The 20555-nt window shown below is 38.3% G+C and overlaps 2 protein-coding genes across 3 annotated transcripts; both read right to left on the bottom strand.

Moving 5' to 3' along the window:
* Positions 1–44: 44 nt before the first annotated feature.
* On the bottom strand, positions 45–17395 carry LOC127948950 (transportin-2). Of its 2 annotated transcripts, none has more exons than XM_052545830.1 (25): positions 17177–17395; positions 15566–15665; positions 14619–14694; positions 14387–14536; positions 14121–14227; positions 12493–12626; positions 12333–12414; positions 10273–10395; positions 10068–10186; positions 9879–9939; positions 8379–8550; positions 8143–8295; positions 7816–8041; positions 7564–7735; positions 6323–6409; positions 6065–6172; positions 5806–5973; positions 5167–5254; positions 4980–5078; positions 4671–4766; positions 3569–3644; positions 3143–3242; positions 2974–3048; positions 2725–2870; positions 45–1804 (listed from the first exon to the last, which is right to left on the bottom strand). In XM_052545830.1, the coding sequence occupies exons 2-24, from the start codon at positions 15662–15664 to the stop codon at positions 2763–2765; spliced, it is 2679 nt and encodes an 892-aa protein (XP_052401790.1). In that variant the 5' UTR covers position 15665; positions 17177–17395; the 3' UTR covers positions 45–1804; positions 2725–2762. The 2 variants fall into 2 exon arrangements, with proteins under 2 accessions (XP_052401790.1, XP_052401791.1); XM_052545831.1 differs by having other exon boundaries at positions 5815–5973; positions 17177–17394.
* On the bottom strand, positions 17227–19559 carry LOC127948382 (relaxin-3-like). The gene is made up of 3 exons (XM_052544811.1): positions 19480–19559; positions 18235–18410; positions 17227–17289 (listed from the first exon to the last, which is right to left on the bottom strand). The coding sequence occupies exons 1-3, from the start codon at positions 19556–19558 to the stop codon at positions 17227–17229; spliced, it is 318 nt and encodes a 105-aa protein (XP_052400771.1). The 5' UTR covers position 19559.
* Between the last annotated feature and the right edge of the window lie 996 nt (positions 19560–20555).

Here is a 20555-nt window from a genome sequence, read left to right as displayed (position 1 = left end):
TAAAATAAAAAAATGAGAGAGAGAAAAATCAAGTGCACACAGAGTTCTTCAGCTTGGTAAAAAATCATTTTATTTTTCCTGGCAAGGTAAAGAGAGAAATGTGATTGTTTTTCTTTCAGAGTCTCAGTGCAGATTTCCACACGCAGCAATCGTTCTCCGCCTCGCCATCCTTCCAATCATCACTTCCTGTCATTACTTTCAGCTCGCTCTTATTTCAAATCATCCAACCAACAAATATTGTCACAAGAAAAAACAAGACGCATGATGAATCCAACGGTTTTATCAGTAAATTTACCAGCAAATTCCTTACAAAAAATAAAATAAAATCATAAAAATAGCAAAACAAAAAGTGCATGACAAGCGATAATCCAAATTTAAATTACGCATTTTGCTCGGACAGAATTTAAATGTTGTGAATTTGGTTCTATTCATCAAAGTATCCAAAAATTAGCAATAGCAGCAAAACATAAAAAAAGAACAAACTAAAAAAAAAATTTACCTTGTTGTTGTAAAACTATATTTGATATAGTTGTATTTTGTTGGATAATCTGATTGAATCACTAAATACCAAATATCAATATGGCATCAATATTTATCGGTACAAATACATTCATACACACACTCACAAGCGCGCACACATCGTTGGTCACAGTTTACAGGTCAATAGGGGTCCAGGAGTCAAGTGTAAGGTACCTTTAAACAATTAACAACCTATTAACGCGAGAATACACATACGAAATGCGAATTACGAAAAAAATACATGGCAATGACACTAACAAAACACACTTAAAAGCTCCCAACACAGCTACCGTTAAACAAATCACACACACACAACCGAACACATACATAACGCAAGTCATGATCGTTATATTTTGGAGTTTCCGTTCCAGCTCCTTCGCGACGAGACCGAATCTCTCGAAATCACGACGAAGATTAAACTACGGTGTGATTGAAATCTGTAAACTACAATGAGTTTTTTTTTTAACAGCGAACACTGACCAAGCCCAGGAAAAAACTACAAGCCAACTACGCAAAAATTGAAGAAACTTCTGAAAATAAACGATTCGGCATAAGAGACGCAAGCAGGGAATCGTGACGACAATCGGACAGAACAACGACGACAAAGCTGATGATGATGATGATGATGAAAACTGAATTCATAGATGCTCCCTTACTAACGATCAAAAACACAAATTCGCGATAGCGCGCTAACCATCTTTTTTTAAAGCCGAGATTGTTCCCGTTTCATCAATAGTAATTATTAAAAAATGAAAAAACGATTCTAGTCTTTCCTAAAGAGTCTCAGTGTTAAAGTCTGAATATGCTAATGCTACGGCGGCGCTGGCCGCTCGTAGTTATTGCAACTTTATGTGCAAGTGTCTCTATGGTCAGTCTGCGTGTGAATGCATTTGATTCTTATGCCTGGGATTAACTTGAGATTTAAAAAAAGTTGTATAACAGTTGCTGTCTAGCTTCCCTCCCTAATCTTAATCTTTTTAGCGATTATTCCCATATAACTGTCTATACCTCCCTCCCGTTTAACCTACCACCTCCCTTACGCTCTCCCTCGGTTACGCTATCTCTCGTCTTCCCTACGTTTTTAGGTTTATTCCCCGTGATTGGGTGCATTCTGCAGTTAACTAGAGGAGTCCCCTCCCCCCTCCCACCCACCCACCCACCCTCATGGACACACAAAGGGCGTGGGATCTGTCCGTCAGGCGGAGCGGCCAATCGCGTCCCTCTCCCCCACGATCAGGGCAGTGCAATACACAGATGGATGAGTTCCCCCCTCCTAAAGGTTCAACTGAAAGAAAAAGAGAGACAAATAAGAGCAATTTTTTTGACCAATATTTTTCTTCTATTCCTTGATCTTTATTAAATTCTTCAATATCACTTTTGTGACTGTGGGAAGCATAAGCAGACCAGTAATCTGCCTGATCAATAATACTATTTTTACCGATATTCACATTTATTTAATGCGTTATCAATTTGACAACATTTTGAATGCAAGCACTTTTATACCTAATCGTTTATAAGTTCTTTAATATTCCATAATCGACTATGGACAAATAAAGGCAACATAAGCAGCAACTGTCAATGATGCTGGACCATGATATATAAGTATTTTTTATTTTTTGTCTGTCAGTTTGACAGATAATTTACTTTTAACACAAATACTTATGTTTATTAAGTTCTTTGATATTGCTATTAAGTGGCATGGGCAAAAAATGCAAAAACAGTCAATTTTTTGACAACAGTAATCGGTTTGACCGATAATTAATTTGTTTTTACCGATATTAAAACTTTAATATTTCATCTTTTAGCATTTTTATATTTCTATTTTAGATGCAATATTATCTCATAGTGATGTACAGACTGAAATTTTCTTGTTCTGCACATCTAATAAATAAATAATCGGCCCTTTAAGAAAAATGTGCGCGCTAATATTAAACAAATGTAAACTTTATGAATATTTGGGACAATTTAGATGGGTAAATGTAATGACATGCATAGTGTAATTTATAATATATATATAATCTCAGGTATATTGATTAGTATTAAACTATGCAAACGAAGAGGGGTGGGATGCACGACTCAAGAGTAACGTTAGCAGCTGAGCTCAAATGATCTGCCATATACTGCAGTTGAGTAGAAACAGCTAGGACAGTGATTCTTTGTCCCAGCACATTATACCATCACAAGACATCAGTGGTCATCACTAACCTGACAGCATGTGCTGTGTGTGAAGCAGAGGGGCGGGGCTACACGCCATAGCATGCAGACAGGCGTTCCTTCAGGATGGGCGGGAACTGCTCTGAGAACTGCTGCCAGTTCTCCTCACCGACCTGGTCCTTGAAACCATGTAGGATCTACACAGAGACACAAAATCTCATTCATCAAACATCAATCTTCTTAATTTCACCGCTATATACAGGCGTAATGTGATGTAACACATCTGAACGCTCATCTGACCTTGTAGAACATGTCCCTCAGGTCATCTTTAGGGCTGACCCAGGAGGCCACCGCATCACAGAAGAAGATGAAGTCCTGAAGGAGAGAGACGGGTGAAAGGAAATGAGTGATGGAGGAGAGACGAACATCACGGTCAATCACAACAGAGTCAGAATATATCAGAACTGACCTGGACCACACCGCCAGGATTCACACCAATCATCACACAGATGCCTCTGAAGGCCGAGTCCTTCTCCTCATTATCTCTGATGTTTCGTAACGACGTGCACCTGCAAAAATAAAAACCATCAGTTAAATATTAGCTGAAAATGGAAACATTACAAATTCTTATTGGCAAAAGTTTGGTGCCAGTAATATTTTTTAGGTTTTTGAAACCAGTCTCTATTTGATCAAAAACTCTGTAAAAATCAGTGATATCGTGAAATATTATTACAATTTAAAATAACTGATTTCTGTTTGAATATACAGTAAAATGTAATTTATTCCTGTGATGTACAGCTGTATTTTCAGCATCATTACTCCAGTCTTCAGTGTCACATGATCCTTCAGAAATCACTCTAGTATGCCTATTTGAAGTCTAGATGTTTTGACTCACCAGGGTCTGATGAACTGTTGCAACATGGGAGCCACTTCCTGTGGACAGACGTAACCCAGGCGACCAATCGTGATGGCTGTAAGGAGAAGTGGGAGGAGTTAAGGTTTGATTGTTTGTGTGTGAGAAAGGTAAATCAGGGCTCCAGACTAGCACAAGCACCACTAATAACAACAGTAATATGTGCAAAATATACTTTTTATATACAGAAAATATATACATCCACTCCTATTAAATGTACCATTATTTTTCTAGCATATGGAAATGACCAACTTCAATAATTATACCTGATTTAATGACAAATCGAAGAAAAGTTTGTGACTTCATACACACACAAAAATCTTTTTTGATGATTTGATATTTTATCATTTCAAAATATAGTGGAAAAAAGTAAAAACTAATGACTAATAAATGCTTGTCTGTTGCGCTCTAAATATAATTGTGATTTGATGCATTTAAAAAAAAAACTCCTAAGTGTTCATCCAATTAAAAATAACATTCAAACTGGATCATCTTAGAGCTTTAAAGTGCTGGAAATAGCTGTGTGAAATGCTTGAAAGTCACTGAAAAGTGCTTGAATTTCTCTTTCAAAATGAATGATGTAATGCATTTGACTATTTCTACCACAACCCTATGGTTATAGTTAGCGTTACTGCTTCTGGAGACGTTGTCAGTTCTGTTTATAACAGATTTCTGTGCAGATTTGAATGATTCTCACTAGATCGCACAGTAACCTTATCATTGTGCAGCAAATTCAAACACTTCTCCCTGGATCTCACAGCACTGTTGCATCTGTGTAACAGTGTCGCAAAATCAACTCCCGAGTAAAGCTGTTCTGAGCTCAGACAAGTTTTTTTGCATCGCAATTAGAGCTGATAAACAGTTTAGGGCTGCGCAGCTGAAACAGTGCGATTTAGTTTCGCTCTCAAATGCAACAGAAATGGCAGAGCTTATGAGTTGGACAATGCAGTGGTTGCGCAAGTGTGACACAAATCAATAAAAACACAAAAATCTGTCACATCCGCAGAAAAAATAGTCATAAAATGCAACCATTAGGTCACAGTCTGGAGACTTGTAAATGTTGATGTGTGGTCAGAGGTCGTACCAGTGTTCTCCAGCAGGGTTTTGGGAGTGTTGGGCCTGTTAATGATCTCCACCAGATGAGGAAGAACCAGAGCCACATACGGCTGCATCTCCACACCTACCACAACACAGTCAGGTCAGAGACAGGTCAGTTCAACCGGACTCAGATCCGTTTCATGTATTCTTGGACATAAATGTAATAAATGTCATATTGAAGTCATTTATCATGATGTGGCGATTCGAGGGAAGTGACAGAGTGAGATAATACGAATATGAAAAATGCTAATGACGTCAAACAAACATGATTCTGAATCAGTGTGATGATCCTCACCCATCTGCATGCAGATCTCTCCGATGGCCCAGGTTGCGTTGTTACACACAGAGATGAACTCGGGGTTCAGATTCGTCCCCAGGATCGGCATGAACTCGGCTAGACACACATACACAGTTTCAGAGATGAATCTGAATTTATCATGAAGTTAAGGGTGTATCATGGAGGTCAAATGAGCTCGTCTTACCGATGCAGGGTTTGACGTGTGGAAAACAGGCCTTGGTCAGATCACCCAGCAGAGCAAACGAGCTCTGTCTCACCTCAGGCATACTGTCCTACAAACAAGAGTAGAATAAGATAAGCAATTTTATAACAATAATTCAAATAAAATATTTAAATAATATTTACTTATCACCAAGATTAAAAAAAACTGGTGTGTAATATAGTAAATACTAAATAAATACTAAATAATAAAAAATACTAAATAATAAACTAAACAAATGTATTTTATAATGTAGTAAATACTTCAAATAATAATAAATAATTTAACGTTAATAGACATAATAAAAATGTACAACATACCTACAAAAATCAAATATAGTAAACCTAAAATATAAAAATGACTATTTAACACATTATAAGTGTATTTTATAAATATAGTAAATAAATAACGTTTATAATAATAACAGTAAATAAAATAACTTCATAACAATAATACAAATAAAAAAAACACTAATATTAACATAAAACCTACAATATAAACAATACATTCATTGTATTTTAAATTTAATTAAATAAAAATTGTAAACATTAAATGTTGTTATATTTTTAATACAAAATATCACATTGTAAATACTTGATAGAGTTAAATGTTAAAGTCTCTCACACATTGTACCTGCATACACTGGAACAGCAGGGTCATGATGTTGCTGCGGGCAACCAGCTGGTCCACATGACCCCCGAGACCTTCGGCCAGACCGCTGAGCAGATCCAGAGCCACGATCATGAAGTCCTTATCTGGAGCCTCGTACTGATCCGGCTGCTGGCTGTACATCTACACACACACACAGTGGGTTAATGACTGTGCGCTTCACTGATGTTCTTCATGCAGAAGTGTGTGTGTGTGAGTAAGTGTGTGTCCTCACCATGGCTTGTGCCAGTGTTTTCTGCACCAGAGTAACACATCGCTGATAGACAGGCTCACAGTATGGCAGGAAACCGCTCTGTAACGCCGTAGCCACAGACGACAAACACTACACACACAAACACAAAGTGGACAGGAGTCATTCACTGTCTATTTTCACTTTCAATTACAACTGTTTGATCAAAACCATATATAATTATGTGTTATGAAAATACAGTCCAATTAAACTGTGAAATGAAGGCTTTCCTTCAGTCCTCACCTCCAGCAGAGGAAACAGGTCTTTATCCTCGTCCTTCAGTTCATTCCACTTCTGGATCAGAGGAGGCATCAGTTTCTGGATGTATTCCTGTTCACACAAACACACACGAAACAAGGTCAGACCACTGATCTCTACACCTACAAACTAGCTGTCAAGGGCTAGGGATGAGCAGAGGCTAGAGGGGTTTCCATCCCAAGTTGTGAATCTAACTTATATCGGAATACAAAATATTTGTTAGCATGTTTCCATCAAACGAGTCAAAGAGAACAAAACCGACACTTCCTGATAAACTGGCACTATACATCACTAAGAAAAGTGGGAGAAGCTACTGAATATAATATTTTCCTATATAATAAATGACTTGCACCTCAGAACGAACAGATGAACACAATGAACACAGTCATTGCTTTCGGAGGTGGACGCTGATGTTTGGGAACGCAGTGGTTTAACAGTTCAGGGAGGCAATTATACAGAAATACTGGCATTTCAAAATGACCATAACAACATTTCAGATGCTATGAAATGAGATCAGTCTGCTGGTTATTTAGGATTTACCGTCCGATCATGCAAAGTCACGTGACTTTTTTGATGTGCTTTGAGGAATTTATTCGCAAAACACATTTCTGTCTCCCATTATTCGGATTAGCCGAAGTCAAAAACCAGCTCAAGCGAGCATAAAAATGTTTTTGCGAATTAAGGCATTTTTATTCAAAATTCAGTGTTTCCATCACTCGATTCGGTTGTGAAGCTACAAAATGTGCAAAAAAGCAAGGTGAGGGAAACCCAGCTACTTATTACTGATTTCCATCATTTTGGCATATATTTTGACAAAAAAAAAAAGGTATCTTATCCTTTGAGTTGCCCTAATTGCATCTGTGGTTTTTAGAAACATTAAAACAAAATACACTACAATTCAAAAGATGAATTAACGTGACTAAAAGTGACAAACAAAACTAAATGCTTCAAAACAATGCTGCCCTTTTGAACTTTCTATCCATCAAAGAATTAAAGAGAAATTGAACATCGTTTCCACAAAAATATTGAGCAGTACACCGTTTCTCAAGATTGATAATATTAAATGTTTGTGGAGCAGTAAATCAGCATATTATAATGATTTCTGAAGGATCATGTGGATATTTTTCTTCAAATTAATGCAGTTTTCATAAGCATGCAACACTACTCTCGAAAACATTAAAGTGTCTTGTTAGTGAAATCTGAAATCTTTAGGCAGCTGTAGTTACCGGTTGGTTCAGGTGATGTCCGACGGAGTCTGCCAGGGTCCCGATGGCGTCGTACAGGATCAGCAGGTTCTTGTGCTGATATTTCCCGAACGCAAACACCAGAGTGTCCAGAATGAAACTGAGGTACGGAACCAGCTCCGTACACGCCTCCTCCTCCAGAGTCGCGAATGCACTGAAAAACACCACACCGTTGTTTTATAACTGGGATTCATTGGGAGATAATTCAGATGTGGATTCCTCTCGAACACTGACCTGCAGGCGGCCTCCTGCACCCTCTTGTTGCCGTCCAGGATGCGTTTGAGCAGCTCTGTCATGAGCGGTTTGAGGTGGGCGTCCGGCGGCTGGCTCACCACCCAGTGTGCGTAGCGGCTGAGCGTCCAGCAGGCGATGGAGCGAACCAGAGCCTTCTTATCACACAGACACTGGATCAGGTGCGGGATGAGCTCGGGGAGGTACGGGACCATACCCTGCATGCAGCCTGACGGACAGAGACAGGACGTGTGAGCACCTAGCATTAAGGTTCTGGAACTACATGATTTTTAGGTGAACTACCCCTTTAAGTGAGTTCAGTATACACACCTTCGGCGATGGCTCCCAGCACCAGTATCCCAGACTCCTTGATGACCCAGTCCGGGTGGAACAGCAGACCCTTCAGCAGCGGCAGCAGGTGCGGCAACAGGTCGTCCCGAAAGACGTTAGCCAACACGTCCAGCGCAGCCGCAGAGCACTTCCCTACAAACACACAGAAGTATACACACTTCATACACACAGGAGAGTATTTACAGCAAGCGCGCTCTGATTGGTCGTTTACTCACGCAGGTTCCAGTCGGACAGCGTGTCGTCGTCGTCATCCTCGTCTTCATCGATGTCCTCTCCTTCCTCCCCTTCTCCTCCCTCGTGCTGCAGCGTGACGGTGCGTGACTTGTGGAAGCGAGGCTTGATGTCCTGCTCGCTGTCAGGAACGTTGTCGTCCTCCTCCACGTCACCCTGAGACACACACACAGAGAGAGAGAGAGAGAGAGAGAGAGAGAGAGAAGGAGAGAGAGAGAGAGCAGCTGCAGTCAGATTCACCTGGTCTCGTACTGAGCACACACTGCTTATAAATCAGGAGGACTGGGGAACAGAATAGATTTTCTAAAATTTCCAGCTCCAATATCAATTTGCAACAAAAAAAGAATAAAGTAGATCTAGAAATCTCTTTCTATTGAGTTGTCTTCACAGGCTGCATGCAAAAATGAACACGATCAATGTAATCTGATTCACGAACAAACAATTAACTCTTTTGAACTGCTCTTCTGACATGTATGAGTGCAACCAGTGTAGTTCAAATCCTAAAAAACAAGCTGGTTCTTTCCAAAAATAGTTAAAAAATATAAAGAATTACTGATTTGAGTAATCAGTCGGAAACCCTTCTCTGTATAATTTAAAGCATTAGCAGAGAGAATTCTCTTTTAAAAGGATAGTTCACCCCAAAATGAAAATTCTGACATTAATCACCCTCATGTAGTCCCAAACTGGTAAGACTGGTTCAGAACACAAATTAAGATATTTTTGGGGTGAACTAACCCTTTAAATTCAAGATTCCAAATCAGTGTGTCAACTTAAATCAAAACTTTTCAAAATAATTATCAGTCGCTGAAATATAGCAGAAATTAAAATATTACGTAAAAAAAAAAAATTTGAAAATGCTAAAATAAAATTACTAGAAGTATAAAAAATATTCAAATTAAAATGGCAATACAACTAAACAAAAAAATAGAAAAAATAGAAAAGAAAAAATATATATAATTATTATTTATTTTTTTAAGAAAAACTTTTGAAAGTTGAGCAGTAAAATTAGTTACAAATTAGTGAATAAATAGGGATGCACGATAAATATCAGCTGATATTTAATGCGCATCTCGCCAAAATAATGCACGTGTAGAGATTTACTGCTGATTACAGAACCGGCTTTACTGACAAGATACGCATTAAATATCAGCCGATATTTATCGTGCATCCCCTAGAACTAAGTTAGTAAAACAAACAATTTAAAAAAGCAAAATAGTAGAAAAATTCAACAAATTAATTGCTACATCAAAACTAAACCTGAAAATACAATAAAAGCTAATTCACAATATTAATAAATAGTATAATAGTATATAAATATCACTAAAGTAACAGCTATATATTATATATATATATATATTTTTTTTTTTTTTTTTTTAATGATTCGGAATCAAATGCTTGTGAAACAATTGAATGTGTGAATGCAAATTTAACTAATGCAATAAAATTGATTTGATTTAATATCCCTGACTCTTATGGTGACTCACCTTCAGTAAAATGATGTCGATCTCCGAATACTTCATTCCGTTGACCAGGATGGGGATGAGTCTGGAGAAATACATCAACATTAGATCATCTCACTACATCCTGAGTTCAGATCAGATTTCTTAGGCCAGAGGCTTCATCGGTGTGTTCAGTTAATGCTCAGATGTGTGATGATGGCCTGCAGTACTCACTGGACCAGGTGTCCTGACAGAGCCTCTTTACAGATGGGCTGCTCCGCCAGAGTCAGCCAGAATTCACAGGCCTCCAGCGACACGTTCTCATCCGCGTCCTGCGTTCGCTGCAGCATGTACTGCAGAAACAGACACAGGACTGATATGAAGCTCCTAAAATACCTTGAAATGACAGCAAGACATCAGATGTTGGTGCTGGTCTCACCTGAATGATGCTGTGCATGTGTGGAATCAGGCGGTCGATCCGGACCTCCAACAGCATGACCAGAGCTCTGCACACGTTCTTCCTCACCTCGCAGTCTTCATCACCCGCCAACGCAAACAGAGACTGAAAACAAAGCACACACAGTACAGATGAGCTGAGCCTTCACCACTGAAGGAACTACAAATGCATGGGGCATCGTGAGCCGGATTGTAGTTGTGTTCATGACATACTAGGCTGCTGAAAAGTTTGCTTTCATGAAAAAACTACAAGCGTGATTTGGCTAAGTTTGGTTGGGGGGGGGGGGGTGTTTGTGCATCTGAACCCTTTCCAACAATGACTATGATTTTGAGGGACTCATATGCAACTATTAAAGAAGGTTCAAACGCTCACTGATGCTCCAGAAGGAGAAACCATGCTTTAAAGGGGGGGTGAAATGCTATTTCATGCATACTGAGTTTTTGACACTGTTAAAGAGTTGGATTCCCATGCTAAACATGGACAAAGTTTCAAAAATTAAGTTGTACGTTTGAAGGAGTATTTCTGTTCCAAAAATACTCCTTCCGGTTTGACAGAAGTTTCCGAAAGTTTTTTTCGAGTATGGCTCTGTGTGACGTTAGATGGAGTGAAATTTCCTTATATGGGTCCTGAGGCACTTCTGCCGGAAGAGTGCACGCTCCCGTATAGCAGAGCACTGAGAGCACAACAGACACTGATCAGAGCGAGAGCGTCGCGAAATGTCACAAAAGACGTGTGTTTTTGGTTGCCAGGGCAAGACAACCCTGAACATATTACCAAAAAAAAACAGCGTTAAGGGACCAGTGGATGGAGTTTATTTTTACAGAGCATCAACAAAGTTGTGCAAGTGTTTGTGTTTGTTCCCTGCATTTCGAAGATGCTTGTTCACAAGGCCCAGTTTGACGCAAGATTTGCACATCGTTTATTTCTTAAGGATAATGCAATCCCAAGGAAAAAGGGTCACGATCGTGTGTTGGAACCGCAGGCGGTGAGTAAAACTGCTTAAAATATCTCTGCCTCCTTGTTAGTGCGTCCGCCTCCCATCGGAGACCCGGGTTCGAGCCCCGCTCGGAGCGAGTCGTTGCTGCTGCTGCTCTCGTTCAGTTTCAGCCTCGGGATCTGATTCTGGATCATAAATAAACGGCTGAATCTGACTGTAAGCCATGGTTTGTTTTGGTTGGTTTTGTCCTCACGGTAATGTCACAGCTTCCAAACGCTCTCAATGCAAAAGCCTATTCGCGCTTGTGATTCTTTAGCTCCGCCCACACGTCACGCCTCCAGCCGGTCGTGTTTTTCTGGGAAAAATCGGTGCAGACTATCTTTCTCTTATGAATATAATAAAACTAAAGACTTTTTGGATTTATGAAGGATGCAGTACTACTCTATATGTACTGAAGATTAACAGGATATTGAGTGAAAACGAGCATTTCACCCCCCCTTTAAGAGCCAGGGGGGTGGAAACTTTTGGATTTTAAAGATCATGGTAAATTTTAATTATTTGTCTTCTGGGAAACCCCTTCTGTATCCTCTGAAGGGTAGTGCAAAATGAAAAAAAAAAAAGTATGATATTTAGGCAAAATAAGAAAGATGTACACATCTCCATTCTGTTCAAAAGTTTTCATCCCCCGGCTCTAAATGAATTTTATCTTCTGGAGCATCAGCGAGTGTTTAAAGCTTCTGTAATAGTTGCATATGAGTCCCTCGGATGTCCTCAGTGTGAAAAGATGGATCTCAAAATCATACAGTCATTGTTGAAAAGGGTTCAAATACACAAAAGATGGAGGAAAACCAAATAATTTGTGGGAGCTGAAGGATGTATCTGAAGAACAGCAGACAGTTTCACTGTTCAGGACAAACAAGGGACTCATGAACAACTATCACTAAACTAAATAAAAAAAACATAGCTTTGAATCGTATTAAAAAATATTAGAAAACAGAATTATATTTAAAAGAACTGTGCACTATACTGTGCAATTTAATGCTCACAAATTTAAAGTTGCAATTAGTGCACACAATTAATCACTGTTTGCTGGAGGTCAGCTCACCTCTATGAATGTGTCGATGTTGTCCATGAGAGCCTGAGCCCTGCCAATAATGAACTGATTCACACACGCTATGGCATGAGACCTACAGAGAGAGTGAATCAATACGATGTTACTCATTATCAAACACAGACAGTGCATCAGTGTGTGTGTGGTTCTTCACCTGATCTTGGGGCTGCAGTGTTTGAAGAACTGCAGGAATTTGGGGATCATGATGTTGAGGGGTCGATTCAGAGCGTCACTGTCCAGCAGTTCAGACGAGTCCTCACAGATCTTCTGCAGCGCACCGAAAGAACCCTGTACACACACACACACACTCATTTCTGTCAGAAAACACACTGCATTATGGGTTTATAATAGTTAGAGGAAGAATATTAGTACAGACTGAAACAACTGTTAGAGTGCAATGATAATTTCATGAAGATTGGCTTGGGAATTTGTAGTATGTTTGGTCACGCCCATCGTTTAAGTGAGATTTTATAACCATCTAAATAATACTACATGGATAATTATTGATCTAGGTAGTCCAGAGACTATACAAGTTCACTAGTTTTGTTAAGGTTGATCAAAAAAACCTAAGATTAGTAATTTATTTTATTAAGAAAATTCAGTTAATAAATCGCTATTTTTTTTTTTCAATAACTGTGATATGATTCTGATATTTTGAAATAAATTACCAGTGTTTCCCATACATTGATTTATTTGTGGCGGCCCACCATGAATGTATCTTAAATGTGTCTTAAAATCACACACCTGTAATTACCTGTATGATAATTAGCTGATAATAACTGTGGAACACACTACACTATTTATATTTATATACACATACACTTATTTATCTAACACACATACTGAGCATACACTTACATTTTTTGCACATAATATACCTGTGCATACATAATGCTCATTGTAATATACCTGCCATACATTGTCAATTTGCATATCGTCAATCCTTACCTAACTATTTGTATTTTTTTAGTATTTTTTATTCCTTAGTGTTTTTTGTTCTGTCGCTGTCATTCTGTTGCACTGCGGAGCTTCTGTCACGAAAAACAAATTCCTCCTTTGAGTGAACATACCTGACAATAAAACTCATTCTGATTCTGATATCAACTAGTATTGTAATTTCTCTACTGTAGTCTAAAATAATTTACCAATGAAAACTCATTTTCAAGTGCAATTATTTTACAATGTTTGGCTATTGCTGTCATAAGAATAACAGTAAGATCAAACTGTTGTTATTATTAATACAAGCCGATTTGTCTGTCTTCCTAAAACACCAGTGAGGATGTAATTTAGACTCAGTACACCACAAATTAAGAGGATTGAGTACACTTTGAAGTTAGGAACAAGTCAATTCAATGACTTCTCCTGACTTACGTTTTCTTAAGAACATGAGTTGTGCTCTTAATTCTGAACTCTCAGAGTGCATTCGATAGAAGAATTTAACTTTAAAATGTACCAAATTTTCTTCATTTGTCTTTTTTTTTATATATACATTGCAACAAATACCGTACCGTGGACTTCATACCGACATATTATCGTATCATGAGAATTTGATATTGTTACATCCCTAGAAAATACTGAAATCAGTACGCACACTGTATTCAAAGTTAAAGTATCATGATGTTATTCAACAGAATATGGAGATTACACTGTATTTTATTCCTTTTTTATTATTGTTATATTGGTGCATATTAAAGAAATGATTCAATATTCTTTTTAAAATGGGTGTTGGGTCAGCAGTGTGAGCGTGGTTAAAGCGTCCTCAGAGTTGAGCGTGTGTTGTACCTCGCAGGTGTTGTAATCCTCCGAGTTGAGGAGGTTGCAGAGTTGAGGCAGCAGTTCAGGCCATGTCTGCAGCTCCCCTTTAGACGCGATAGTAGTGATGAGAATACCTGCAAACACAAACACAAACACAACACACAGCTGAATGAGACCATGGAGACTTCTGTGACTTTATAATCAGCTCAAAGCATCTAAATCAGAGCTCTGTAGAGGATCGCTCCACATCTATTATTACGGTGTGCCCCGCTCAACCCCGGGTTCAGACTGACCGATGGTGGCGCGGATGAGCGGCGACGGGTCTCCGATGTTGTTCAGACACTCTCTCTTGATGAAGTCGGCCACGGTCGGAGGGAAGTTCTGGTAGTGAGCCTTCACGTTGTTCTTGAGGATCAGGCCGCTCAGAGAACGGGTCGGCTCGTCTGCAGAGATACACAGAGACGTGCCTTCAGACGAGAGACAGGAGAGCGTGAGACGCACTGCTCGTGATGGGATACTACAGACCTTCAGATTTGAGACTGGTGAGGACGAAGATGAGATAGTTGTTGAAGTCAGGATACTGATTCAGCTGCTCCAGTTTCTAATGAGAGAGTCAGGAACACATCAGGGTAAAATCAGAGACCTTTAATAAAGATCATTTAGTAATTTGAATACCCTTCAGAAACACTATTATGTTGCCTATAAACTATGCAAGTAGATTAGATGATGAAGTTTGATTCATTTTCTTGAATGAGTCAGTCAGATTAAATCAATAAATCACTTCCAAAACTCTGATTAAACAAATCATCTTCAGATTTACAATCCTCTGCATCGCATTTTAGGTTTTAAAATGTTTTAGGGAACAAATATTGTGGTAAATACTGCTGTAAGTTACAATAAATTTGTATATCTTTATAGTACTATAGTAAAAGTATCTTCTGCTCATCAAGTCTGCATTTAAATCAAAAACACTAATATTGTAAAATATTTTAACGCAACCATTTTACAATTATCATCATATTTTAAAATATAATTTATTCCTGTGATCAAAGCTGAATTTTTAAGCATAATTACTCCAGTCTTCAGGGTCACATGATCCTTCAGAAATCAGTATAATATGATGATTTGCTACTGAAAGAAACATTTATGCTTATTGTAAATGTGAAAAAAAAAAAACAGTTGGGCTGCTTCATCATATTTTTTTTGTGGAAAATGCGATATGGCTTTTTTCAGCATTCTTTGATGAACATTAACATCTTTACCGTCACTTTTTTTATGTTTACATGCTAAATAAAAGTCTTAAATTAATTTTAAACAAAACAGAAATCATACTCGAGCGTATGACCCTTCACTACAGCTTACCAAATAAAAACCACCAACACAGACACTAAAAACACTACAGTATATTTGTGTGGTAACCTGGATAAATAAGTGTTAAAGAAATAAGCGATGATAATGATAGTGTAATATACCTCTTGGACGGCTCTCTGTGTGGCCGTATCTGGAGACTGAGAGTCCTTCAGCAGCTGTAGCACCTGCTGTAAACCCTGTTCATCCGGCTGCCACTCCATCCTGACACACACACACACACACACACACACAGAGAGAGAGAGAGGACAAGTGAGTGCAGTACATCACCACACACACGCCCTCCTGGCCATCACTGCTTTCTTGTCACACTTTTAGGAAGAACAAACTGAATGACACACATAACTCTCATCCACAGACACATGCATTCAGAACAAATCCCCGGTTTAAAACACGTTTAGCGGCTGAAGCCAGGCTAATCCAGCGCGAGCACCTGGACGCCAGCTTCATCTGATCTGCTTTAGTGGCATCGAGGCAGACGAGAGTGTGAATGTGTGAGCGTCTGACGTACGTGTGGGCCGTGTGTGTGAAAATGTGTATTTCTTCAGTGGCTCAGAAAGATGCTTGGGTTTCATTCAACATTAATTGTTTCATTGCACATGCTACCTTTTCTTCTACACAACATTTTAAAGTAATTTGACGATGTCAGCACCAACCAAACCTGAAAACCTGTTCACCAGCATGATTTAAACTGTTTTAATGAAAGAACATTTAATCGTTTGAACATTATATCACACATAGAAATAGCACGGGAATATTACAAAATCTCTCAAATTCAAATGACTAAAACTTTACAAAGTTACAAAGTATGTGTACTTATTTTTTAGTCCATAAGTGAGTTTGTATAAATACTATCCATGTGAGTTATCGACATATCTAGCAATATATATATACACATAGAGTTAGTTAAATTGATATGTGTGCATACATATGTGACCCTGGAACACAAAACCAGTCTTAAGAAGCACAGATATATTTGTAGAAATAGTCAACAATACATTGTATGGGTCAAAATTATAGATTTATCTTTAATGCCAAAAATCGCTCAATTATTAAATAAAGACCAGGTTCCGAGAAGGTATTTTGTAAATTTCCTACTTTAAATATATCAAAACATAATTTTTGATTTGTAATATGCATAGCTAAAGACTTAATTTGGGCAACTTTAAAGGTGATTTTCTCAAGATTTTCTCTTTTTTTTTTTGCACCCTTATGTTTTTATATAGCTGTCTCTCAAAAAATGATTGTCCTTTCATAATCCTAAAAATATTATACTAATAATATTTATTATTTATTTATTCTGCTTTCAGATGATGTATAAATCTCAGTTTTGAAAATGTGATGGGTTTTGTGGTCCTGTGGTTACACATATACACATAAAATATTATAAATATACACACATTTGACTGAGTAGTGTGTACGTTTGAGCACGGTGTGAAGATGTGTGTGTGTGTGTGTGTGTGTGTGTGTACATGTATTTGTGAGTGTGTGGTGTTATGTATAATCTCTGTGTGTGTAGGCCGTGTGTGTGTTTATGCAGACTGGTTTAACCCAGTTCCCCAGCTCACATCAGATGAGTTAACCGATCACACATTAAATAAAACGCATTAAACCCGTTATATGTGCGTGTTGAGTGTATAATGACGCTGAATGAACACACACACAGACGCTTGTGTAGCCGTTAGCTGCGGTGCTAACCCGCCAAACGCTCTCACCTTCAGTCACTGTCTGTCTCACTCTGTGTGTTTGTGTCTGGGTGTATCTCTCAAGCGCTGATAGCCGTCGGTTCGCGGTAACGGATGGCTCGCCGCGGGATTCTGCGGGATTTCTGTGGGATTTAATCGGCGTCTTTGCTGTTATTCTTCTCTCACCGGCGGCGCCTGATGCATGGCGGACGCGTTAATCGCGCGGTGTGAATCTGAGCGGCTTCCGTACCGTGACGGTGACGTCATGTCTCATTAACAAAAAACGATATGAAACTCTAATACTGACCTTAGGGTTTTATTTAAAGAAAAATCTAGACATATTGACTAACACATATTATGTGCCCTCTATATTCAATGAACGAAGGTTTATGATAGATATAACTTAATTTCAGAGTATGTAATGCACACTGTGACCTGTAGATGGAGACACAGTAACGGGTCACTCAGGTGCACGAGCCTCCCTCGAAGCGTCATCAGATGGAGCTCTGCAGCGCTGGTTACTTATAAGTCAACCTATTTAAATGTAGTAATCTTTGCATAATGACAGGAAACACTGACAACTAAAAATGCCTTCGAAAGCATTTACATAAACCTATCAAATAAGAAATAAAACATTTATTGAATAAACATGTGTCCTATTCTGTGTCCTAAACTCCTGAAGCATTTGTGTCTCATATTTTACAGCAATTTAGGAAGAAAATCTATTAAATCTCTCTCTGTGTGTGTGTGTTAATTCCAGATGTAACTCCACTTTGTAATCATACAGTTACATTTATTTTGTAATTAAATTACAATTGCATTCAATATATTGCAATATATTGCATAACATTTCAGTTGCATGTGACTACTTACTCCCCAACACTCATACTATGGGATGTTGATATACCACAATAATTTGTGATTATTACCATATTCATACATATTTGCATGCAGGGTGCAATTTGTGAACAAGGGAGGTTTGTTTAGAATCTGTAAACTTTATATTAAAATAATTTGAATAACCATGTGACCCCAAACTCTATCGCAATCAAACCTTTATTCAAATGTGCAGTTATTAAATCAGTAACCACACAAGAGAATCTGTCTGACGAGGGCGAGGCCTCCAGCACTTCCTCTGAGATGAACACAGGGTCCTCCGGGCCCTCTCCCGTCCAGACATGGGCCTCTGCGTCAGGACGGGGTCTGTATGACAGTCCAGGGACGATGGGGTCCTGAACGGAGAGCAGATCACTGGAGAGGTCACCTGATCAGAGAACAGCACCACACAGATGCGTCACACACTGTAACTGTGAGTGATTCAAACCACAGCACGTCTCTGCTCACGCAAGTGAATGGATCCTCTGGGTCTCGTTGAAGATGGGTGGCTGTTATTTTACTAAGTGGTCAGACTTGTGATTTGTCACCTGGTAGATGATCAAATGGGCGAGAATCCCCACAAATGTACACTGAATGATAAACCTCAGCCACAGAGACCAAAATATGACAGACCTACCCACCACCCCAAACAACCTAGAAACTGCATAGCAACACCCTGCCAACCAGCAGCATCATGTCAGTCAGATAATTGTACACACACACACACACACACACACACACATTATTAATAATTATATTAAGATGGTTTTATTTATTATATATATGTACACATATATGTGTATATACAACATTAAAATAAATTACAATGTAATGAATAACAATTTAATTACGTAATTATTATTATTAAATAAATAGTATGTTTTTATTGTCTAAAGATCATTTAGTTATTGTATAGTTGTTGTTTTTTATATATATTATTTAGTTTTTTATTTATTTTTAAAAAAGGTGAATTTTTAATTCCTTTTTTTAAGAACATGTAGTTCTATGTGTATTATCAATAATAATATAAATAAAAATAATTAAACGCCATGTGTTTAATTTGCGCTCTAAATGTATGGCTATTATCAATAATAATAATTATTATTAATATTATTATTATTAAATAAATATGTATGTTTAATAAATTATTAAATAAAAAATATATATTTGATTTAATTATATATATATATATATATATATATATATATATATATATATATATACACTAATGTATGTTTTTACTGTTGTAGCCTAATAGTAATTTAGTTATTATTGTGTCAAAATAACTTAAAGCTATATGCAAAAGTACAATTAATAAATGTTGTTTATAAATGTGTGTTGTATTGAAGCCATGAAAGGAAAATTGGGTTCCTCTAAATGTGTGTGTATTGTATTGGAATAAACGAATATACAGTAAACACAACTCCTGTAGTTTTTTGCTTATGTCTGTGTCATACCTGAAACATCCAGAGACCTCCTCCACCGCGAGCCTCCGCAGGTGAAGATGACCGCCCTGATGAACTCTCTGCCGTACATCGGCTGTGGCCCAGCAGGCCGAACGTGTCATGATTCTGCCCTCGTGTTCTTGATTTTCTTTAGTCTTGAGGCAGGATCATGACAGGCCCGTGTTTTATGTGAAAGCACATGAACTTGTCTTTGGGTCATGTACTTGTGTTGTCTCGTTTCCTTGCCCTGCCCCCTTGTTGTCCTCGTTTTACCTGTGTCACCTGTTATGTTATCATTAGTCTCCCTATTTCAATCCCCTTGTGTTCACTGTCTATTGCGGTTCATTGTTACACTTTGACAAAACGTTGTGAGACGTGTGGATTGTATATCTGTCGTGTCAGTACCAGAGTGAAGAGTCTTTTGTTTTATTGTTTGTTTCTAGTCTAAGTTTTGTTAAGTTATTTGTCCATTTTAAGTTAGTTGTTGTTTTCCCCCTCGTGGGTTTTGTTTTCCCCTTTTTGTCATTAATAAGCCTTGTGTGTAGTGCATTCTGTCTGCGCCTGAGTTCATCCCCGCACCCTTCGTGACAGAACGAGAGAACTGCAGCTTTACACATCACCACCACACAGACGAGAGATGTTTCCCAGTGCTCCTTGTTGGTCAGAAAGATAATCTAACCTCCTGTTGCCCTTCTGTGGCTTTTATAGTGTCTCATGCACTGTGCAGCTGTGCGTCAGTCAGATGGACCGTGATGATGGCAGGGCAGAGACCTTTAGGAAGACAAAGGCCTCTATAATGACCCTGTGTACCTCTGAGGAGGTGATGTTGAGTGAAGTGACCCAATCTCATCACTCCTGACCTTTTTGTTGTCACACACTCTGTCTAATCGCACAAAATGTGGAAAGAATCATGAAGTTGTACACTCACACTGACACAAACGCTGCACTTTTAACCAGATGCATGTAAATATATTTTATACTTATTTAATCCGAATGTTAATGCCGAAATTCCACAATGCTTATTCCTTGTGAATTGTCTTGATGTTAACATTTTAAGGATGTAAAAATGTATTACGTAATCCAGATTA

This window comes from Carassius gibelio, chromosome B1, assembly GCF_023724105.1.
Source record: "Carassius gibelio isolate Cgi1373 ecotype wild population from Czech Republic chromosome B1, carGib1.2-hapl.c, whole genome shotgun sequence".
NCBI classification, from domain to species: Eukaryota; Metazoa; Chordata; class Actinopteri; order Cypriniformes; family Cyprinidae; genus Carassius; species Carassius gibelio.
This window is presented reverse-complemented; position numbering and strand designations above follow the sequence as displayed.